The sequence below is a fragment of the Notolabrus celidotus genome, chromosome 4 (genome assembly GCF_009762535.1).
Source record: "Notolabrus celidotus isolate fNotCel1 chromosome 4, fNotCel1.pri, whole genome shotgun sequence".
Lineage (NCBI taxonomy): Eukaryota > Metazoa > Chordata > Actinopteri > Labriformes > Labridae > Notolabrus > Notolabrus celidotus.
Window position 1 is genome coordinate 34,169,079 of NC_048275.1, and position 24,496 is coordinate 34,193,574.

The 24,496-nt window shown below is 40.2% G+C and overlaps 2 protein-coding genes and 1 long non-coding RNA gene across 3 annotated transcripts; all 3 read right to left on the reverse strand.

Moving 5' to 3' along the window:
* Window positions 1-3: 3 nt before the first annotated feature.
* Window positions 4-744, reverse strand: LOC117811193. Its single transcript, XR_004630946.1, has 2 exons — window positions 538-744; window positions 4-269 (listed from the first exon to the last, which is right to left on the reverse strand). It is a non-coding gene; the product is annotated as an uncharacterized LOC117811193 (long non-coding RNA).
* Window positions 745-7,616: 6,872 nt separating this feature from the next.
* LOC117811854 (voltage-dependent T-type calcium channel subunit alpha-1H-like) lies at window positions 7,617-8,546 on the reverse strand (the record flags this gene model as incomplete). Its single annotated transcript, XM_034682331.1, has 3 exons — window positions 7,617-7,734; window positions 7,833-7,991; window positions 8,361-8,546. Coding segments are annotated over 3 exons (423 nt in total), but the record flags the coding sequence as incomplete, so codon positions are not given.
* Window positions 8,547-8,925: 379 nt separating this feature from the next.
* Window positions 8,926-22,510, reverse strand: LOC117811553 (voltage-dependent T-type calcium channel subunit alpha-1H-like). Its single transcript, XM_034681901.1, has 28 exons — window positions 22,263-22,510; window positions 21,107-21,298; window positions 20,697-20,790; window positions 20,394-20,518; window positions 19,938-20,026; window positions 18,802-18,961; window positions 17,986-18,286; window positions 17,276-17,368; window positions 16,920-17,086; window positions 15,955-16,009; window positions 15,735-15,860; window positions 15,294-15,442; window positions 14,750-14,935; window positions 14,544-14,661; window positions 13,949-14,203; window positions 13,632-13,717; window positions 13,266-13,389; window positions 12,857-12,925; window positions 12,544-12,728; window positions 12,292-12,418; window positions 12,028-12,153; window positions 11,805-11,894; window positions 11,152-11,338; window positions 9,858-10,009; window positions 9,655-9,764; window positions 9,438-9,571; window positions 9,208-9,278; window positions 8,926-9,162 (listed from the first exon to the last, which is right to left on the reverse strand). Exons 2-28 carry the CDS (start codon window positions 21,289-21,291, stop codon window positions 9,160-9,162), a joined length of 3,567 nt encoding a protein of 1,188 aa, XP_034537792.1. The 5' UTR covers window positions 21,292-21,298; window positions 22,263-22,510; the 3' UTR covers window positions 8,926-9,159.
* Window positions 22,511-24,496: the final 1,986 nt, after the last annotated feature.

The window sequence follows — 24,496 nt, forward strand, 5'->3', positions numbered from 1 at the left end:
CAAGTCATTGTTCCTTTCTTTTTATTTACCTCCAACGAATTCAACACCGTATCAAATGAGAGAAACACTGCGCATTCATGATGACATTTTTAAACATTATGTTTCAGTAGTTGTTATGTAGGGTTTGTAGGACTGTATAGGGTCCGAATTACGTCAATACACTTCGCTCCAGGGGTGTCTGTTAAAACACGGATGCCGAAACTTCTCTCTTTCAAGGATTTATTCGGAATTGCAACAGTTCAGAACATGGGACTCACTTAAGCGTGGTTCTGTAAAGAACAAAATAACACACTTCAGATAACAAATAATAGCAGGTATTGATATTCAACTTTACAATGTGTATAATAATATCTTTCATAAATGCACACTATCTATTATCTATATCTACTTGTTAAACTTTATGGATAACGTTCAGACTTTCACTTGAGCCACGTGCATCAAGCTAACCAAATAACTAACAATTAACTTCACTATTCTTACTTATACTATAAATCTAAACAGACGAATACACTAACAGCACAAATAAACACAACTTACTTTCCCATAGACGCACGCAACTTTGTCTGTCAACCGAGCAGTCAATCAGTCTGTGTTCACACAACCATCCACATTCACGTTCGCTGCACTCCTTTTTTCCTCTGCTGCGCGCTCCCGCGTCAGGTATCCAGCGCGTGCCCGCGTAAGACCGTGGAGCGCGCGAGGAGCAGACGGTCACACTCTGGCTCTGTATGCAACAGACGTCCAGCTCCGATATGACGGCCTTTTGTACAGTGGTTGAAGTTGTTATTTATTTAGCCACACACACACACTAACACACACACACACACACACACACACACACACACCACAACATATACAAACAATCATCAGAACTCACACAGATGAAAACGCACACACTCAAACACAAATCATGTAATATTCTTTGGAGCAGATCAATGAGAGCTTTCTGCAGGTGACCTCCCAAACAGACACGCTGTCTCGGAGCATACAGTAAGAGTGAGAATGGACGGGGCGGGCCAGCTGACAGTGCATGGTGCTTTAAAGCTCAGCATTCAGAGGGGACTCTGAGCTCAGAAACATGTTGGTCCAGTTCACCGCAGCATTGAACCGTGTTACTCCTCCAAGGTGCCTGCTGTGACTCAAACAGCCGATCAGCTCCTTTTACGCACGGCTCACCTCCTCTGTCGACAAGCAGCTAAACCTCAGGCAGATAGCACGGCGGTGAAAACCCAATAAAATCGAAATACACAACAACGTGACATTGAGGCTAGTCCACAGAAGGAAATCCCACACTGAGTTATTAATACAAACACACACTCTGAGCATGAATTACAAAAGAGGGGGAACGTCTGAGTGCGCGCGCTAGGGCGTCTGGTGCCCCCGTACGCGAGGCTCCCCCACGGGCTGGCAGCTCCGCTGCGAGATCGACAAGTCCCATCCAGGGGTGTCCCAGGACAGGGCCAGCTCCTGTGCCCGCAGCAACCCTCGACGCACTCCAGCGCAGCCGAGTGATTATTTCAAACTCACACTGAAAATGTATTAGGAAAATAATGACACAGAAAATGAACAGACTAACACACAACACAACAACAACAACAAATTGGTTCGGGTCCAAAATGTATGGTCGCCTCTCACTACGATACACCTGCCGTGGACAAGTCCGCCTAAAATCTAGAGGAAGTCACAGTGAGTCTCTCTTCCTCACAACTTATGCTGTGTTGAAAGGCAGACAGCTCCGTCGACTCCGCTGAAAGCACCGACCCTCAGCTTCCTCTGAAACAGGCGGCCTGGTGGCGTTCGGTGGGCGGAGCAGTCTAAAACCACACAGGCTCTCCTCCTCGGGGCAATTTGCTGTGACTACTAGTATATTAACGCAGTCATGGATCACTATGTATGGGTGACACGGAAACAAATATTTTGTCCACAAACGAAAAATTGGAATTCAAGCCGAAAATATCTTTCTTATATTCAGCCTGTTGTTCATTTGAAATCCAGATCGAACTCTAACTGGCCAGACTTCAGACTAAAGCATGGAAGCAGTCATCAGAAGAATCCTCGACACACTGCAGCATGGACTGGTGTCTCTGAGGACTTTCTTCAGTCGGTTTGAGGTACAGCCCGGGTATGAGGAGCCTCTGGGACTGGTTGTAGTCATGAACTTTGACAGGCAGAGATTTGCTGTGATATCCGTCTCGTGCTGGGTCACGACGCCGATTAGGGCTGTACTCAACATTGACGAATCAACAGCAGTCTAGCAGAGTGTGATCACAGCGACGTGCGCAACGTTGTGATGTGAAGAGGCGAATACACCAGAGCGTGAAACTCTGCGGAGAAGACACGGGCAGAAATCAACGAGGGGAGGAACCTTTCCAGCGGGCAGCTCGACAACATCAAGGAAATGCACAAGCTGCCCTGTGTGCTCCCTGGGAGAGACTACGCATGACGTTCAGTGAAAAGAACAATCCAGTGCTTCGTCTGTCACCCTGTCAGTTTATAATAAAATCCAACTTTCAAGTCATTGTGCCTTTCTTTTTATTTACCTCCAACGAATTCAACACCGTATCAAATGAGAGAAACACTGCGCATTCATGATGACATTTTTAAACATTATGTTTCAGTGGTTGAAGTTGTTTTTTATTGAAGCCACACACACACACACACACACACACACACACACACACACACACACACACACACACACACACACACACACACTCAAACACAAATCATGTAATATTCTTTGGAGCAGATCAATGAGAGCTTTCTGCAGGTGACCTCCCAAACAGACACGCTGTCTCGGAGCATACAGTAAGAGTGAGAATGGACGGGGCGGGCCAGCTGACAGTGCATGGTGCTTTAAAGCTCAGCATTCAGAGGGGACTCTGAGCTCAGAAACATGTTGGTCCAGTTCACCGCAGCATTGAACCGTGTTACTCCTCCAAGGTGCCTGCTGTGACTCAAACAGCCGATCAGCTCCTTTTACGCACGGCTCACCTCCTCTGTCGACAAGCAGCTAAACCTCAGGCAGATAGCACGGCGGTGAAAACCCAATAAAATCGAGACACACAACAACGTGACATTGAGGCTAGTCCACAGAAGGAAATCCCACACTGAGTTATTAATACAAACACACACTCTGAGCATGAATTACAAAAGAGGGGGAACGTCTGAGTGCGCGCGCTAGGGCGTCTGGCGCCCCCGTACGCGAGGCTCCCCCACGGGCTGGCAGCTCCGCTGCGAGATCGACAAGTCCCATCCAGGGATGTCCCAGGACAGGGCCAGCTCCTGTGCCCGCAGCACCCGGGTCACGACGGGACCCGCCACCGAGAAGCAGCTTAGAGAGGAACCCTCGACGCACTCCAGCGCAGCCGAGTGATTATTTCAAACTCACACTGAAAATGTATTAGGAAAATAATGACACAGAAAATGAACAGACTAACACACAACACAACAACAACAACAAATTGGTTCGGGTCCAAAATGTATGGTCGCCTCTCACTACGATACACCTGCCGTGGACACGTCCGCGTAAAATCCAGAGGTGATCACAGTGAGTCTCTCTTCCTCACAACTTATGCTGTGTTGAAAGGCAGACAGCTCCGTCGACTCGGCTGAAAGCACCGACCCGCAGCTTCCTCTGAAACAGGCGGCCTGGTGGCGTTCGGTGGGCGGAGCAGTCTAAAACCACACAGGCTCTCCTCCTCGGGGCAATTTGCTGTGATTATTAGTATATTAACACAGTCATGGATCACTATGTATGGGTGACACGGAAACAAATATTTTGTCCACAAACGAAAAATTGGATTTCAAGCCGAAAATATCTTTCTTATATTCAGCCTGTTGTTCATTTGAAATCCAGATCGAACTCTAACTGGTCAGACTTCAGACTAAAGCATGGAAGCAGTCATCAGAAGAATCCTCGACACACTGCAGCATGGACTGGTGTCTCTGAGGACTTTCTTCAGTCGGTTTGAAGTACAGCCCGGGTATGAGGAGCCTCTGGGAGTGGTTGTAGTCATGAACTTTGACAGGCAGAGATTTGCTGTGATATCCGTCTCGTGCTGGGTCACGACGCTGATGAGGGCTGTACTCAACATTGACGAATCAACAGCAGCCTAGCAGAGTGTGATCACAGCGACGTGCGCAACGCTGTGATGTGAAGAGGCGAATACACCAGAGCGTGAAACTCGGCGGAGAAGACACGGGCAGAAATCAACGAGGGGAAGAACCTTTCCAGCGGGCAGCTCGACAACATCAAGGAAATGCACGAGCTGCCCTGTGTGCTCCCTGGGAGAGACTACGCATGACGTTCAGTGAAAAGAACAATCCAGTGCTTCGTCTGTCACCCTGTCAGTTTATAATAAAATACAACTTTCAAGTCATTGTGCCTTTCTTTTTATTTACCTCCAACGAATTCAACACCGTATCAAATGAGAGAAACACTGCGCATTCATGATGACATTTTTAAACATTATGTTTCAGTGGTTGAAGTTGTTTTTTATTGAAGCCACACACACACACACACACACACACATTCACACACACACACACACACACACACACACACACACACACACACACACACACACACACACTCACACACTCACACACAGCGAGCTGGTTATGTAACAGGGTTAAAAATACAATATTAATTATTTTGACTTCATAATTACACAAATTATAACTCTGTGTGTCTATGTGTGTGTGTGTGTGTGTTTTTGCGCGTTCGCGCGCGTTTGTGTGTGTGTTTGTCTGTGTGTGTGCTTGTTTAGAGCCTCGTTGTGTTTTTCTTTTTAAAAAGTATTTCAATGAGCAGCTTCGTTTTTCGGTAATTTTCTTCTTCGTTGGTTTCTTGACCTTTATATCTGATTTGCCCCTTCCCTCTCCCCCTTTAGCCCTGGAGGAGAGGTAGGTGGACGTTGTTTAACTTTTCTGTTTCCATATATTTATTTATTTTATGTGTGCTTATGTCCTGTATGGTGTTTTAATGTGTATATTAATCAGATTTTACTTTTATTAATTTTTAAAGTCATGTTTAAGTAGAATAACTGAACGTGTTAGTATCCCGTGCAGAGTAATAAAGTAGTAAAACAGTAGAAGAAGAATCTACATGTTCTGATTTTATACAGTCTAGGTTCTGACGGTGTACAGCAATAAACCTGACCCGGTTTAAGTTCAACTTGTCTCCTCTGTTATTTATAGTAAGCGGCCTGGACTGCTTGTTACCGGCACCAAACGAGCAAAACAGTTGTGTCGTTGTTTCCCACGGTAGACGCCACGGAGCTGAGAAGGTAACAGGTAACAAAAACATAGGTTATTTATACAGTTAGAAAGCAGGGAAATCAAGGTTCCTAAAGAAGTACTAACAAATGAGAACATTACAGTTTACGTTTTAACACTTCAAGTCGTTTCAATGGAAAATACTATAAATACTGAAATTAATAAATTATTATTACAATAATAATGATAATAATACAAATGATTAACACATAATAATAATAATAATAATAATAATAATAATAATAATAATAATAATAATGATAATAATAATGATAATAATAATAATGAAGAAATAAATGTATTATAAAAACCAGCAATTCCCGGAACTGCTGTGGGAAACCTATGAAACTTCCATTTAAATGTACATATCCTCCCTCACTAAAACATTGGCGTAAACAACTGCTTTATTATTTGAATATGATAAAAACAATAGCCTCTGAAAAGAACAAAGTATTTCATTTTGAAAACATATGGGGTAAAGTATTTCTGGAACTTAGTTCATAAGACAAAATGTTTTATTTGGAATTTCCTTTTACTGTACTCCTTATTTATTTAATTCCCCAAATAGAAAAAAAAAGACTTTGATTTTTGAATGAATATCTGTGTTTCTGTTCAAAAAGAGGGAAAGGGAACTCCAGAAAATGGACTAAAAGAGGAATCCAAAGACAGATGAATCATTGCCTCATCAGCGGTGGGACAAAAAGAGCAGTCTTTCCAGTCAATGCCTGTCTACTAGTTATCCCATGGAAAAATTGAGTCAGGTTCTCATGTTTATATGTTTATATGTTTTTTTCTTTTATTATTTTGTTATATATTAATATACATTAACAGGAGAAATAACTGATCATGAATACTTCTATTCTATCTCTGTATGACATTAGATATTAGTGACTAATTCATTCTGTTGATGTTGATCTGGAAAAACAAAATCAGATTAAAACTTGAGTGATCCTCTGTTAAAGAGATTTTGTCACAGTCAGGGGGAGGAAATAAAAACAAAGTGGGAAATTGTTGCACACTTAAAGAAGGACTCTCAGTGTGACTTTTGTGTTTTAATGCTGCAAATACACACAAACAGAAGAGCACATGTTGATAACACGCTTCTACACGACACTGCATTACAGCACTGAACCACAACGCAGCGTTACTGTTTACCTCCGGCAGAAGAACTCACTAAACAGGATACTCCATCTTGTGGCGAAAGTGGGTAATTACATGTAATTCACTTAAACAGTGCTTTCTGCCTGTGTGTGTCATTAAAGCACAAAAATACTTTAGTAAGACAGAACTTGAAGAAAAAGATATTAAGACAACAGTACATGAATTATTTCCTCACAGAAATGAAATGAAATCATTGTTAAGTAACAATATGTAGAAGAGGGGTGCTTTTTTTATGAACTCGTGAACTGCATATCCCCACAAAAAGATAACAAGAGCATGAAGAGAAATATAAAATATAAAAAGGGTTATAGCGCTCTTTGTCTTTGTTTACTAAATATTAGAAATAAGACGTTCTCTGAAAATATTGAGAATAGGTCTGGTTGTCATTATGTTATCATTATAAACTCTTCCTCTTCCTCCTCCTCCTCCTTCTCTGGGTTTTACAGCTTCATAAAGGATTATAGCAGGACTGTTGTATGAGGGCCGAGTCATTAAGGTTTACCAAAAACTCTCACTGCAGAGTATTTAACACCTACACTATGGTTTGCTTTGAAAGGGTTTCTGAAACCATGAATTTAAATTAAAGTAGACATTTATTCTGGATGAGCTCTCTTTATTGAGCAGAAGAAGTTTGTTACTCTTGGGCTTTGTATGATACAGCTGCACATAATCTAGCTTGTTGCTCAGGCCTATATTTTATTGTTGGATGTGTATGTAAGACCTCATGTTGGCTGAAGATTCATCTATTTAAACTCAGACAAACAAAAGCAGGATTTTAAATATCTAAAATAACTTAGAGTGTCTTTATCTGATGTCTTTCTGTGGGAATAAATTCAAAACACTGACATGATGAATTAATAATAAACAACCAACCTTTCATAGTTTATGTTAAAGTGCTTTATAAAATTATTAAATATTCAAAACAAACTGTTACAAAAACATTAGATCAGATTCACAGAAACATTAAAGCATTAACACAACTATACAGATACAAATACAATTCATCCACAAAGATTAAAGATTCGACTCAATACAATGTTTAAAAAAATTAAATCACATGTTCAGTTAAATATTATCAAGCTACAAAATCAGAGTATTTGGTTTATGTAAATTACACATTGCTAATGAACTTTAAGAAAAAAACATTTGTGTCAGATAAAAAGAAGCTGTTGGTGATTTCATCAGGAAGATCACCAAATCTATCCCCAGCTGGGTTCAAGGTTCGGGGGCTGGGACAGCAGGATCCGCAATCATCTGAGGGCCTTGGTTTCTTGGAGGTCTAACATGGTCCTCCTCAAGAGGGAGACAGAAGTTAGTAGGGTTTCACTGAAATGTCAAAATATTGTTATATGTACACACACTCCTCCACCAGGACATGGTCAAGGACTTACTTGCTTGCTGTCCTCCAGAGCCTGCATGATGGCTGCAACCACCAGGTTTGCTAGCACGAACTGGGCCATGATGACAAAGGTAATGAAGTAGACAGGGGAGACCAAGTTCATGTAGCTGGAGCAGCCATCTCCCCCTGGAGGACACTCCCTCAATGTGTCCTTGAAGACATAGAGCAAGAATCAGGGGCTGGTTCACAGACAGCAGCATAATACGTTTCACATAGAGAACAAGACAAAACAACATACAATAACAAGTCCCTATTGTGTCAATTCATAAATGAACAGTGCTAAGTAGTAAAACATGTACACATGCTGATCAGATCATTTATCCTAGTTGAAAATCCTCCAATCAAACTAAACAATCCAGTTCTAGGTGAAGCTCAGACCAGCTACCTGCTGCTCCATGCTGAAGGTAACATCAACATGTAGACAATGTTTCCTCTTGTTGCATTCCTGTACACCGTTAGTCTACATGTTGAGATAACATTTGCTTGGAGCTTGTGTGTGCATATATGACTGTGTGCATACTTTCAGAATCCCACTCCAGTTGTCTCCGGTGCACACCTGGTAGAGCGTGAGCAGGGCCGCCCCAAAGTGCTTGAAGTTGGCGTACCGATGTAAACCCAGGCAGGGGTTGTCCTCTGTGCACTCTGATGAAAACAGAAGGAAACACAGAAACAGACAGTGAGTTCTTTGAACAGTGGACTTGTTGTTTCAACAATACAATCTCTCTGAAATGTTTTGAGTTACCAGATTGTTCATCCCTAAAATGAAATGTGTGAACCACACCTTTAGTTCAGCTGAGCTAAAGGTAAAACATGATACACTATTAACACCAGTTCAAGTAGCTAACAGTCAATAACATTTGTTATTAAAGGCTGAGCTTCAATGATTAAAATAAACTCTATATATGAGACAAACTCTGAAATCTAATGTAAAAGTGTGTGTGTGTGTGTGTGTGTGTGTGTGTGTGTGTGTGTGTGTGTGTGTGTGACAGACATAGCCAGCCAAACAGCTCCACACCCAGCGCAGCGTAGATGAAGAAAAAGAACATGAAGAGTAGAAAAATATTTCCAACCTGGAATCCAAATGCATGTTAGATCTTCTGCATAAAAAACATGTCACCCTGAAAACTCTCAACCAGGGACCAGGTCTGTATGAACCTCTACCAAAGGAAAACATGGCCTGTTATTATTTCTAATGTTGACTCATCTTTAACACATGAACTCTTGTGAGGTGCTTAGTGAAGCCAAAAACAAAGATACCAGAGGGTCAGAACCTGCAGAAGTGAGCATGCTCACAGCAGTGACAGATAAAAAGCTGAAGCTTACTTTACATTTATAATGAAAGACAACAAACATATGAATCCCACTTTGTCTGTGTTTACCTGCAACAGAGTCTTGATGACGGTGTTTAGCAGAACTCTTATCTTTTTGGCCTTCAGCACTGAAGAGACACAGGAGCAGTTATGAATAACATACAAACATAGTATACTCCTCCCTAGCATTCTATCTCTTTAGGAGATGTATATATGAAGCTCACCTCTAGCCTTTACATACAAACACAGACTTTATGTCGCTCAAGACGGCTCTAAAGTGTGTTTACCTTGTGCCAGTCTGAGCACTCTGCAAACTCTCAGGATGCTGGGATTGATGGGCATTTTGTCCGCCATGTTCATCTTGTTGAAGATGATGCTGAGTATGGAAATCACAACTACAATGATGTCCAGCAGATTCCAGCTAAAACACACAAAGGTCTCACTTTAGGAACTAGAAGACCGAACATGCTGAAGCAAGTACTCTTATTGATGTAAGTGTGTTACCTGTCTCTCATGAACCTCAGTACACCAAACGCCACCAACTTAAGCAGGACTTCGATGACGGGGATGACGGTGAACACATAGTAGGAATACTCTGTTAGTTTCTCTACATACTGGAAGAACAGAGACAGCATCAATGTCAACCACAAGTTTTCTCCCACTGCAGAGCTTACAGGAAGTATTCTAAATGCCCGTGTGTGTTTTACCTGAGGCTGGTTATAATGTTCCACAGCCATCACCAACACACTCAGGAAAATGATGGCGGTCACAAAGAGGTCCAGGAAGCTACTGGTACACAGAGTGTGGATCCATCGACGCAACTTGGAGTAGTTTGTGAAATAGGGAACCTGCTCAGGTTCTGGAACATCAACAAAGAGAAAGCAGATAATTAGAGGGAATATCCATCAACGCTGATAAAAGAAAAGCAAAGCTTATTTAAAGAAGTCTCGCTCATTTAAGGGGAAGATCTTTTCCTTTTCTGTGGATTATGTGATTCCCTTTTCAGAATGATTAACACACAGCACATATTCAGTTCGCTCCACGGAAGGCAATCTGTCAGGCTTTGTTTAGAAAATCTAACAAGTACACGACAGGATCAAACCTAGAAAGTTAAGTTCCTTCTGGTGTATCATCACTCTCCCATCCCCGATCTTAGTGAGCAGAAATACAAGTAAGCCATTCTGTTTCACACCAAAAGGACCATTAGTTAAACATGTATTGATAGTTAAAGTTCAAAGTGCAGAGCTTGTACTATTTGGCTGATCAGTTATCACAGTGATTTGTATCCAGCAGAGGAGCTATGATTCTTGTCATCGGCCCAGATTGTATAAATAATAGACGGAGCTGGCCGGTGTCAACAGACCCTTTGGATTAGGCCTTTTGGCAGAGTTAGCTTCTTTGTTTTTCTAAACCAAAAGTCAGCATATTTGAGAGGGTGGCACGAGAAAGGAGTCTACAAATGCTAAATTATCAAGTTATAAACTTGTTGTTCATCTATTTATTTGCCCATGAATAACAGAGTGTACCAGCATGTCTCCCAGAAAGACAGTCTATGTTTGGTGGTTGCTGATGTTCATTTAAGAGACAAAGAAGCTAAGATAGAGAGTGTAACTCTGCAAACTTGACACCTGTTTCCAGCTGGTTAGCCAAAACTGAAATGTTGGGTTCTTGTCATCACTACAGCCCACTGTTCTCTCTGTGGGGAAAGTTAATAACAATCTGGGCTCATATGCACTGGCTGCTGATAAATCACAACAAACAAGCAGTTAATAAGTTGGATATGGTCAGAGGAGAGATGGATATCTTCCCTACAAATAAATAAAAGAACTCTTCACACACAGGAGCACTCACAAACTGACTCACTACTCCCAGACAGGCTGCTCATCTGTTGTAAACAATGAATGAAATGATGACCTCCCTCAATATTTTCATATGAGGGATAAGTCAAAGGACTTTCTCTAATTCATGAACACCCACAGAATCATCACACAGCTCTGTTACCTCTGTGCTGCGCTTGCACTTCTCCTCCTCCCTCCTCTAGTGACACTTCATCTGTTGCTCTTTGCTCCTGCTGACACTGGTGGAAGGTCTCCACCATCACCCCGATGAACATGTCCAGGAGAAAGAAGCTCATGACCATGAAAGAGATGAAATACAGCAGCATCCATTCATTGTAGTTCTTCACCGGCTGAGAGAAGGAGAAGAAAAGAAATGTAGGTTTTAAGTTTTTTGTGTTTGAGAAACAAGAGATGCATTTCACACTGATGTCATACGAGGGGAAACAAGTTGAGAACTTTGAGGAAGGAAATAAATATATTGGGTAGCTTTGCTTTATGGCACGAGTATTTTCACATTCACTTCAGACTTTGTGTTGTTTTTACTTTGTCTTGATATTTCTTAGATTTCCAGTTTATTTTGTAAGATCCTCAAGTCGTCCTTGTATCTCTTGGTACCTTGTCTTGTGTTGTTTTTCCTTGTGTGTTTCTACTCTATTGTGTTTCCTGTTTTATTTAGTAGTTCTTGATCCCTGTGTGTCTGGTTTAGTTTTACTTTCTGCCCTTGTGTGTTCCCCTCCACTTTGCCACCCTTGACCATTAGGTTGGCATTATCAATATTTCTACAAACATAAACAAGGCATGACCCAACAAAAGTACCTGTTTGCCTACTCCAACAGCATCCAGCCCATCATACATGATGTTCACCCAGTCATCCGTCGAGAACATCGCAAACAAGGACATCAGAGCCTGAATTGAAAACACAAGAAAGTAAGGTAAACAGGGGAACTTTATTAAGTTCTATGATCTATCAGGATGAGATATCTATATTACAGTGAGTAGTTTTACAGGAGCGTAAGCCAACACATCTATTTTTCCATACCTGAGGCAAGCTGTCGAAGTTGAACTTCTTTCGTGTCCAGCGATAGTTGGCAGCCAGACATTCACTCTTGGTGGTGATGTTTCTGATGTCGTGACCCAGGCAGTGGTGGAACTTTCCTTTGAACAACTGAAGTGTGACAAAGAGTGTGTGTGCTGTTATTTCAACTACCATCCTGACACTATAATTACACTTTTAAAGGCAAGAACAATTCATTACCAACAGATGTGTTTAGAACTGGCCAGGGTCATAAAATGTTTGTTTTACCTGCACCCCCAGAATGCCAAAGAAAAAAAAATACATGCAGCAAATAAGAACGATGTTCCCGATGGGTTTGACTGCAGCGATGAGAGATTCCACAGCCAGCTTCAGTTTGGGGGCTCGCTTGATCACCCTGAAAGACACACATACACACAAATGTTAGTGAGAACCAGCACAAGTACCTACAGACACAAACAGAGTGAGGAGGACAAAAGTATTTAGTTACACTGAATACACACACACAGAGACATGATGTACCTCAGTGAACGAAATGTGCGCAGCAGACGTAAAACCTTGAGGATGCTCAGCATGTTGGTTTTGCCCGTATTGCCCAGAGAGACAAAGATGTGGACCAGAGACAGAATCACCAACAAACCATCCATGGTGTTCCACAAAGAGCGACAGTAGCTGTCCTTCCCAAAGAGTAAACCCAGAGCTAGAACCTGGAGCCCAAGTTACAATATATTAACGCTCCAAGAAGTTTCCTCTTTTAAGCACTCACAGCAACAAAGATTCATTTTGTTTAAAATGATTATAAATACTGTTAAAAAAATCAATAACTGATGTTTACCTTAAGAAGCATCTCAACCAGGAACACAGCAGAGAACACGTACAGGGACACATTGAGGATCAGTCGCTCCTAAAGGGGAGGGGAAATGTGTGTTTGAGCAACATGCATTTTGGTTTCCATATAACAAGCTCCTGTTACCATTTGTTTCATGAAATTCACAACATCCAGCTTCACTGAGTGTGTGTGTGTGTGTGTGTGTGTGTGTGTGTGTATGTGTGTGTGTGTGTGTGTGTGTGTGTGTGTGTGTGTGTGTGTGTGTGTGTGTCAGCCTGTGGTGTAGCTGCTATCTTCCACATGATACACATACAAAGATTACAGCATGTGAACAAGCACATACAACATGTGTGAGTACAGTCAACATACAGAGTTCAGGTATGTGGAGGTCTTATATGTAGTTTTTGTGTCTCACCGTGCTCCTGGGATCTATTCCTGGCCTCTCCATAGCAATGGTGACACAGCTGAGGAGAATGAAGAGTAGGATCACGTGGTCGAACATGCTGTGAGAGACCATGCATTGGCAAATCATACGGCACCTAAACACAAACACACACACACACACACACACAGACACACAGACACACGCACACACACACACACACACACACACACACACACACACACAGACACACACACACACACACACACACACACACACACACACACACACACACACATAAACACACACACACACAGACACACACACTCCAATTAAAAAAAGTTATAGTCACTGAAAGTCAGACAATGAGGCAAAGAAAGCAGTATGTTTTAAACCCACCTGTTCCTTGGGGAGAACACGTAGAGTGACCACTCGTCATGGTCTTTGCACCAATGGAGAACTTTCTGGATGAAGTTCAAAGTTCTCTAAAGGGATAGATAGTTCCACAACAGTCCCCTGTGTTATTCCAAAGTACGAACCAAAGACTTTAAAGACAACAACACTGAAAATATAGGAACTAGCAAACATGTCCCCAGAACTGCAGCAAAGATAATTATTTGGACTCTCTGCATCATTTCAATGTGTAGAATTTTGTAAACCATCAATTATGTGCACCAAAAGACTGACTTTCAAAGGTTTCACTTCTAGGATCGTACCTCGTCCTCACTGGTGTCTGGCAGTGCAAGGTCAGGGGCGGGGTCTGTCACAGAGGGCCTGCTGGGGTCAGTCTCAGAGGAAGCGCTGGATGGACTGGAAATGTCCTGAAAGCTCTGAACCACTATGCCCACAAGAACATTCAGAAGGACATATTTTCCCACCATAATGAGCACAACAAAGTAGAGAATGGCCCATGGCGATGTGGTGGACATGGCATTGTACAGCACCAGATTCCAGTCCTCCTGAGTCAGAATCTGGAGTTAAAGATTTATTACACACATCAATAAAGGCACAACTTGCACGGTGTTGGGACACAATGACTATTTTTGAAGAGAAGTAACGCACACCAAAGCATTTGGTGAGGGGCTGACCACTGGCTGAAGACTAAAGTGAAAAAAGTGTCACACACTCTGGATCCACGTGTAGTTTTCTTTGATGGCGTTTCAGTCCTCTGGCCCTCTTCGTGATCTTGAAGAGGGCCAGAGGACTGAAAGGGTTTAAATCAAATTAAAGTAAATATGGAACCAGAGTGTGTGACACTTTTTCACTCAGGACATAATGACAAGAACACAAGTTAGCAGGCAAGAGAATAACCTGAAACACGGTGACCATGGACCAGAGTAGGGTGTCAAAGTTTTTCCGGTCAGGGACGATGTCTCCATGTTTGGTCTTGAACTGAAATTTACCACCAAACAGAAGCATACCCAGAACACTGCAGAGAGACAAGAACATGCTGTCAGAGCTCTTGAAACACGAGCATCTTATGTGTAACTCTTGGATTATTAACGGTGTTTACATGCCTGAAAACAAAGTTGAGAAACAGCAGTAGCAGGAAGAGAGCAGATGCCTCTTCAAAAGTTTTCTTCAGCACCCGCAGCTGTCTCTCCAGGTAAGGCAGGAAGTGAAGAAGCCTCACAAACCGTAGTAAACGCAATGACCGCAGGACTGATGGTTTGCCTTCAGCTTTACCAATGACCTCCCACAAACTGAAGACAAGGAGGAAGAAAAGAAGCAAAGAAAACATACTGACATGAACAGACGGATGTACCATGGACAACAACAAAAAGAAAAACACAAGAGTAGACTTGTAGCCTAACAGCTCTATCCCTTCACCAATTAGCTAACTAGCTAAGATGCAGTTTACATCAGTTTGTGGCTGCCATAGATGGAGAGTTTAACAGGCAGATATATTTCTATATTTGAATGATCTTTTGAGGTAGTTTCACATCTTTTTGAAATCAAACAGTAGAGGCACCTTCACAGTAATTTACTGGAACGAATATTCCTCGAGAATGTCTTTTCTTTATGTTCTTCAGCAAACCGTGTGAGTACTGATTATAGTACCTGATGATAACGAGGACAAAGTCAAAGTTGTTGTTCCAGTCCTTGAAGTACTCCCACTTGAGAGCCAACAACTTTGCAACCATCTCCATGAGAAATATGATGGTGAAGATGATGTTACAAATCCGTAACACCTGTGTCAACTTCTCGGGCTGCAGAAAGATAATGATGACATGGTATTAATGTTGAAGGAGGGCAGATTCTGAAATGTCTCTCTCTCTTTCCTAATCATTCCAAAACAACTCCAAGTCTAGATGCAGGGTTCCAGATTTATGCAGCACATGTAAGAATTTTCCCAAACTCAAGGCAAAGACTGAGGCAGCTCTCAACAGCCAATCAAAGCTTTTTATCTTTGTTCTTATCCCTCAGCCTCCCCATCTGACTCTTATTAGAGAATCCCAGAGTGGACACAGAGTAGGCAGACTGGAACACTTTGCTCCTCACCTGCTCATGGTGCTCGAAAACCAAGGCCCCCACACTGAAGACCACAACAAGCATGATGAGTCTGTCAAACAGTGTACTTTCAACAGTCCTCTTAAGGATCCTCTTGTAGGGTATCCAGGCCTGGCCCTGAACGAGAGGGGAGTCAGTGATGTGATCTCTTGTTAGTGAGGCAACAATGCAGCTTAAGGCGGTATCACAGAATGTTTCAGAGGAGTCTCACCAAGGTATCAACCCTGTCATCTCTGCCTCTAGGGTGCACTCTGTTCTGAATTTCACTGGTAAAAGAAAAAGAGATGGATAAATAACTGGAAGTAGACCAGAAGGGTGACATTTCAATTCTCATGTTTACATATTATGCTCTGGCAATGAACGTCTGCATGTTTGTTTGCTTTTGTAGTGATTAGCCCTCTGATGTTTTTAATCACAAACAAAACTTTGTATGTAATTTTATAATGATCAGAACTTCAGAATTGTGTGACAAAACTGGAGGCATGTCAAAGGATGATTGTAACTGAAATATTTTCTACATATTTTAACAGCAATTTCCATAATGTCAAAGAAGACCTAAAGAAGGCAGCTTTAAAAACAAATGCAAATGAAAATCCTTTAGATAACTTTTTTTTATTAAGGTCTTTTCAAGATGAAGACTATAAGCTGATCAGATGAGCGGTGTCGGAGAAGATCATTTTTTAAGGACCTTTAATTTTTGCCACTTTGTCCAGAATATCTCACTTCCTGTCAACATTTCACCACGACGTTAAGAGACTTTTTTGAAGGTCTTGGCATGATATATGCACAAAAAAATTCAGAAGTGTAGGTGCGAAAAAGGCAAATGAGAAGGGGCTTTTGGAAACTTTGGGGGGGGGGGGGGGGGGGGGTAAAGAGCGGATTTGCTGAGGTGTTGGGCACAAAACCAAGAAATTAACACATTTTTCACCAGGCCTGACAAACCTATGAAATCTTGTGAGTTTTCAGATATGGTAAATCCCTCAGAATAGGGATTTACTTTGGCAGAAAACAATCCTATGCATTTCAGTAGGGCCTCCGCACCAGTCGGGCCCTTATTAAGAGAGCATTTATCTTAAACCTTTAGAATAATACAAATGTTGTTGTTTTATCATTTCACCGCAGACATCAACTTGTTTAAGGTACTAATGAAAAGACTTCATTTATACAGTAACTGACCGTTTCATTCTCAAGAGCATCCCCGTCACCAAGCACTTCAACTTGTTGAAGATGTCTGCGATTGTCACAGTGCCAGCAAGTTGAACTACTGTCTTCCTCTCCATGTTCTCTGAAAACTGGGTGGCGATCACCACGGCGCACACGTTCATCATGACAAAAGAGCCAATCTGGTTGGGGAGGTATAGAGGGGCTGTTTAGAGCAAGGGTTGGAAAGATCTCGGAACATCTTTCAGGGAGTTGCAACAAAAACATGTAAGTCATTTTGCCCTCAATTAGCAGTCATTTGGCCAAACAGGGATCAACAAGGACATGGTTTCACACTGGGGCTGTTAAAAACACTGACAGTGAACACTTACCATTGTTACAAAAACAAAGAAGAGAAAAGTCCAGAAGGAATGGGAATCCATCACATAAAACATGATCTCCGACCATCCTTCCAGTGTGACCACCTGTGGACAGAGACAGAGTGTTTAAATAGACCTACAATTCAACATCTGTTAACATCTTTTTATTTTGGACTACTTGATTTTATTTTCACTTCCTGCCCTTATGTGCTTCACTCTTAATTAGTGTCACCTGTGTCTTGTGTCACAACTGTGTTGATTGCACTGTGTGTATTTAGCTTCTCTGTTTCCCCTCTCCTTTTGTCACTTCATTGAGTCTACCTGCGTCTCTTTCCCTGCCTTCTCCAGAGTCTCAGTTGGATTTGGGCTTTTTTTTTATAGTTGTTGTTTTTCTCTTGTTTTTATATTTATCAGACCCTTTTATTTTGGTCTGCATTTGAGTCCTTTTACTTTTGTTTTTGCATTTAAATGTGACAGAAAGCTGGAAAAATCCCTGGCAAGTTATTCTCAGGAACTCACTAAGTATACATCGGACACTCGTGTATTTATGAAGTTCTAAAGTTTCCAAAAAACATGACAGGTAAAAAGAAATGTCCATCGGGACATATTCTGAATACAAATCAAGCCTAACACTGATATTCTTAGCTCCTTGCAATCCATCTTTTTCCTTTTATACTTTCAAACTAAAATTCAATATTTGGTTCACATATAAAAGTTCTCACCTGGAATATGGTTATCCATGAGAAGAAAATGTTGTCGAAGTTGATTGCTCCCATGTACGGATTGGTGTCCCCTGCACGACAGACATTATAGTACTGGTTCCAGTCGATGCAGCCACTGGTTCCATTCACAGCAGCTGAAGCATGCTGGGTAGCATCCATTGAGCAGGTTTCTCCATCCACTCTGTAAGGAGGGATGTGACTGCAGCGCTGCATCCCATCCTTGTTGTCAGGCGCACAGATGAATTCAAACTTTTGACCATACTTTGGAATAAAGTATGAACTCAGGGACACGTTGTACTTTCTAGAAAAAAAATATCAAAATGTTAAAATACAGTTCAAGTGATGTGCTATAGAAATAAACATTTAGCTCTGAGACTTCATGATCAGACTTTTGTTCTGCGTATTGAGAAAACCTTGTGCTCTATAGACTGAAAAACTGATCAAAGCTTCAACGCAGTTTACACAAAGTTAGCCATAAGTCACATCACAAGAAAAGTGATGGATCATATAATGGGAATTAGAAATGGTCAAATAATCTGATAGTCGATTCACAGAAAATGAAGCAATGATGATAACAATCAATATATTGTAAAGTTATAGTTCATGTCCAAACACCCAGGGCATTTGATGGGTCTAGCTCAAAGTGAGCAAATCAAGTGTATGTTTCATATTATTTATTATCATATATTACATTATTGAGGATTTTGGACTGTACATATATATCTGAAGGAGATTTTTAGAAAAGTCTGACTCAGAGAGAAATAATAATATGCAGATTACATAGATTATGCTGATTAAATAAAGGTTTTTCCTTACGTAGGAATATCCTCTCCCAGGAAACAGCGGTTGCGCAGCTGACCTGCCCACAGCTGAACCCCAACAACGGAGAAGATGTGAATGGCCAACATGTTGAGGAAGAGGACGTTGGCAAGCATGGGCAGGGTGTCAACAAGTCCGGCTACCAAGACTTGCATGCCTATAGAAAATGAACAGAAGAAAAGTACTCACACACTGTTTGAAAAACACTTAGTCCCAGTGACTGGATGTCCATATTGAACATCATCAGCATTCAAAGACCAGTGAGGTGCAGTGGTGGACAAAGTACACGTCTTCATTACTTCAGTCAGAGTATAGATCCTCCTGGTCAAACATTACTCCAATACAAGTGAAAGTTGTTCAGTCAGATTATGACTTGAGTTAAAGAACATTCTGCTCCATTCTGTTTATCTAGAAAACATGATTTCATATCTAAAAAGTCTACCATGAAATATAAACTAAGTTACTACAAGCACAGACAAGTTTACAATGTTCCTCTGGAATCAAAGCAGTGTGTTAGCTCCAGACCTCCACATGCTTTCTCAGGTTAGATGCTGATGTTTTGTAGGCTGTGATGAAGTTTGTGTGGTAAACAGATCAGAGATTTACAACAATACAAACAATCATTCTTTATTTCAAAACCTCAAACGTGGGTTTAAAATATACACTTTAAAAATGAAAACTTAAAATTGTTGGCCTGAAAATGATTTTTGATTTTTGTTCCATTTTGTTGCAAACTACATCAAAGTAGTGATCTCAACTACCTGTATTAAGTTTGTTGTGTAATGATCTGTATTTACTCTACGCTCAACCGAGGTACGGCTACACCACTGAGACAAACCAAACACAAGTACAAGAACAGTTTACGGTCTTTGGGATCTGATTTCAGAAAAGAAAACTCATCAGCTGACTTCAAAGATAAAGTCGTGAGTAACTAGAATGATGATAGAAATGTAGAGGAGTCAGTAGTATGATATTTGTCTTTCAAATGGTGTGGAGTCAAAGTAATAAGTTACCCCAAAAAAATAATACTCAAGTAAAGTACAGATAATCATCAAAACATGTACTCAAGTAGATTTACTTTGTTACTGTCCACCACTGCTGAGGTGTGCTAAGCAGTCTTGTCAATGACTTACTTGGTATTCTGCTGACCAGTCGGATCGGTCGGAGAGCTTGAAAGACTTGCCAGTGGAAGCCGTAGCGGGCAAGAATATAGTCCAACACCCTGAGGGAAAAGTTGCAGGTGTTAAAAAAAACCTTTATTTTGTCTAATTTCCTGGTCAAGAATAAAGATGTGTAAATGTTGTAATACTAAATACAAGCACGAGAGACTGATAGTTCAAACATCTTATGGTGAAATGTTTTTTTACACGTTTTCAAAAAGGCAGATAAGACTTGTCTAAAGTGTTTTGTTTATCCAGTTTTAAACAAAGAGTCCTGCTGTGTTCATTCTTCAATAAATGTTCATGTTGTTTTTAACTTGAAGCAAATGAGAAGCTTCATATGATTTCTACAGTGGGCTGCTGTTGTCTACCTACAGGTGTAATAGAGGCATTTATAAAGACAAGAGAGAGAAGCTGTAAGATACTTACTCTCCAGAGTTGATGAAGAAGTCAAACTTGTTCCAGCTGTTGGAAAGATAGCCAACGACCCCCAGGGCGACCATCTTGATGACCATTTCCACGATGAAATACGCAAAGAACAAAGCCTTAACAATCTGTACAAATAACAAAGAGAAGTTAAAAATACAGCAACACCAATGATATTGCAGACTTTAGTAATCATTATAGTAATCTGGCTTTACTACAGCTGCAGTGACTAACCAACGGTACTTTTAGTGACACAGAAACATTTAATAACAAGTTGACCCTGATGAGAGGGCAGGTGATGCTCACCCCCAGGTAGATGTTGTGCTCTCCATTGGGTTGGTACATGCAGAGAGTCACACAGGTGAGCAGGGCCACCAGTATGGATGAATAATCCAACCAAGTGGAGGAATATGTTAAGTTCAAACAGAGATTAAATAGATTCCTTCTTATAACTTTTGGACAACTGAAGATGAAAGATGTCATGACAGAGGCACCTGATGGGACTTAAGCTTGTTCAATGTTTATAGAATGACAGACTCTGAAGGGAAAGCCTGAAAGCTGCTCTCCATCACTTACTAGGACAGAGACAGGAACACAGATTCATATATCTGCTATGAAATCAAGTCAAGCTTTCAAGCCTGTAGTTTTGTTTGTCGTCATGTTTAGTCTCAGCAGGTATCAGACATAGCTGGACTTCCAGCAGAAATAAAGGATATGGACTGTGGATCATTTGCAAACACAAACTACGAGGTGTTGTTGTTTGTTTGAGGCACAGTAGAACAACCGGAGCCAGGGCTGGGTATGGAAGCTCCTGTTCCTCAGGACCTGTTCCCTCTTGATCCAGGATGTGGAGGGCCACTCCATCCTGCTGCTCCTCCTTTCTCACCACAGAATGATCCATGATGAAACTAGAAACACAGATTTTTATTTTTGAGGGTTAAGAAAAAGCTCAGAATCATATAAACAGGGGTAACACAGAGGAAAGAGCAGGCAACAGTAAGTGGGGTAAATCATAAAGGGAGAAATATGATCCAAAAATATTCAACAGGTGTTTTCTCTGAGCACAAAACACTCTCAAAAAACTTTTAACTTCCCTGTAACCCCCCACCCCCTACATCTCTTCACTTAAGACAGAGTATACATAAATAAAGTAAGAAAAGCAAACAAAACAAACAAAACAAAACAAACAAACAAACAAACAATCAAACAAACATAAGCCAAAGAGAGAATACCTATTCATACAACTGCAAATTCAATATGTGTATCTTTTAAAAATAAAGCATAACATTTTATAGAGGGAGAAGCAGCCCGTAAACTTCATGAGATTATTGAACAGAAGACAAGATAAATAAAAAATTATAATAATTTCATATATATTTAAACAAAGTCCAAATTCAATGTAGTGTTCAGTTAATCAACAAGCACATTACACTCCGTTTTGTGGACGTTTCGGGGTTAAATGTGGAGAGGACAACATGACATTAGCTAGCTTGATCATTTCTCTCATAGAAGAACCAACATGTGGAAACATGTTACTATAGCCATCCAAAGATTCACATTAAAGTCAGACAAATATTGTTGACTTTAAAAATCTATGAAAATGTGAGAAACGGCACAGTTTGAAGCTTGATGAAAACAGACAGGGCCAAAGCAGTGAGCGGTCAGTGTTAATGTCTGATGAGATATAAAGTCACAGGATGAGACAGACCCCGACACAGAGCTGTGATTCATCCACAGTTAGCATCATATGGATTATTATCTGTCTGTTGGTCCAACATTAAACACTTCAACTCCCCGTCAAACATTACACAGCGTTATTGACCTGTTGATGCTTTAAGTTTCTTTGGATTGATCACCTGAACTAGTTCTTACCTCCTCCGCTGCAGCCGGTGTTAGGGTTGCTGGACCGGATCCAGTCTTCAAGTCGTTTGGTCCCGTTTCCCTTTGTAACCGAAGATAACATGTTTGACGAGTTGTTTACTAATATAACGATCACGGAAACTAACGGGCTAAGAAATGTTCTTCCATTGAAAATACCAAAACATAGGCTATTTAAAAAACACATCAGTTTCTCCGGAACAGCTTTGGGAAACCTATGGAGTCAAACGATGTTTGGCATTGAACAATCATTTTAACTGAAAACAAACTGAAAAAGAAACATTGGCATGGAAACATGTGAAGAAAATTAGGCTAGGAGAAAACTGTTATGACAACAAAACAAGAACTATGGCATTTACACAGTTCTAAAAATAGAATAATTGAACCTAAATTATGATGAAATGTTAATTGTTCAATGGTCCTGTTTCCCTCGGTAACCGAAAATAACAGGCTATCTGCTGCATCGTTTAATAATATGATGATAACGTGAGTGACAGTTAATAATCGGTGTCAAGGGGTTTGGACCAATCAGAATCAAGTATTTAACACAGCCGGGTGATGAGTTAAGAAACATAGAAACAAAAACAAAGGTTATTTATACAGTTAGAAAGCAGGGAAATCAAGGTTCCTAAAGAAGTACTAACAAATGAGAATATTACAGTTTACGTTTTAACACTTCAAGTCGTTTCAATGGAAAATACTATAAATACTGACATGAATAAATTATTATTACAATAATAATTATAATGATAATAATAATAATAACAATAATAATAAAAAAAAAAGATAATGAATAAATAAATAATAATAAACAGCAATTTCCCCGGAACTGCTGTGGGAAACCAATGAAACTTCAATTGAAAATACCAATAAATACTTAAATGAATAAACGATTATCAAAAATGATATTTATGATGATGATGATAATAATAATAATAATAATAATAATAATAATAATAATAATAATAATAATAATAATAATAATAATAATAATAATGAAAATAATGACAATAACAAAAATAATACATCTTAATAATAAACAGCAGTTTCCCCTGAACTGCTGTGGGAAACCTATGAAACGTATTGTAAAACTCTTGAAATGTACAAACCCTCCCTCACTAAAACATTGGAGTAAACAACTGCTTTATTATTTGAATATGATAAAAACAATAGCCTTTGAAAAGAACAAAGTATTTCATTTTTTAAAACATATGGGGTAAAGTATTTCTGGAACTTAGTTCATAAGACAAAATGTTTATTTGGTATTTCCTTTTACTGTACTCCTTATTTATTTAATTCCCCAAATATAAAAAAAAGACTTCAATTTTTGAATGAATATCTGTGTTTCTGTTCAAAAGGAGAGAAAGGGAACTCCAGAAAATGGACTAAAAGAGGAATCCAAAGACAGATGAATCATTGCCTCATCAGCGGTGGGACAAAATTAACAGTCTTTCCAGTCAATGTCTGTCTACTAGTTATCCCATGGAAAAATTGAGTCAGGTTCTCATGTTTATATGTTTATATGTTTTTTTCTTTTATTATTTTGTTATATATTAATATACATTAACAGGAGAAATAACTGATCATGAATACTTCTATTCTATCTCTGTATGACATTAGATATTAGTGACTAATTCATTCTGTTGATGTTGATCTGGAAAAACAAAATCAGATTAAAACTTGAGTGATCCTCTGTTAAAGAGATTTTGTCACAGTCAGGGGGAGGAAATAAAAACAAAGTGGGAAATTGTTGCACACTTAAAGAAGGACTCAGTGTGACTTTTGTCTTTTAATGCTGCAAATACACCCAAACAGAAGAGCACATGTTGATAACACGCTTCTGCACAACACTGCATTACAGCACTGAACCACAACGCAGCGTTACTGTTTACCTCCGGCAGAAGAACTCACTAAACAGGATACTCCATCTTGTGGCGAAAGTGGGTAATTACATGTAATTCACTTAAACAGTGCTTTCTGCCTGTGTGTGTCATTAAAGCACAAAAATACTTTAGTAAGACAGAACTTGAAGAAAAAGATATTAAGACAACAGTACATGAATTATTTCCTCACAGAAATGAAATGAAATCATTGTTAAGTAACAATATGTAGAAGAGGGGTGCTTTTTTTATGAACTCGTGAACTGCATATCCCCACAAAAAGATAACAAGAGCATGAAGAGAAATATAAAATATAAAAAGGGTTATAGCGCTCTTTGTCTTTGTTTA

What these genes read in the sequence shown, in the direction of transcription:
- LOC117811553 (XM_034681901.1), bottom strand. Translation starts at nt 21,291, where the DNA reads ATGGATCATTCTGTGGTGAGAAAGGAGGAGCAGCAGGATGGAGTGGCC. An exon ending in TTGCAAATGATCCACAGTCC is followed by an intron (nt 20,791 to 21,106) that starts ATATCCTTTATT and finishes ATATTCCTCCAC; the next exon opens with TTGGTTGGATTATTCATCCA. An exon ending in TGGTTGAGATGCTTCTTAAG is followed by an intron (nt 12,729 to 12,856) that starts GTAAACATCAGT and finishes CTTGGGCTCCAG; the next exon opens with GTTCTAGCTCTGGGTTTACT.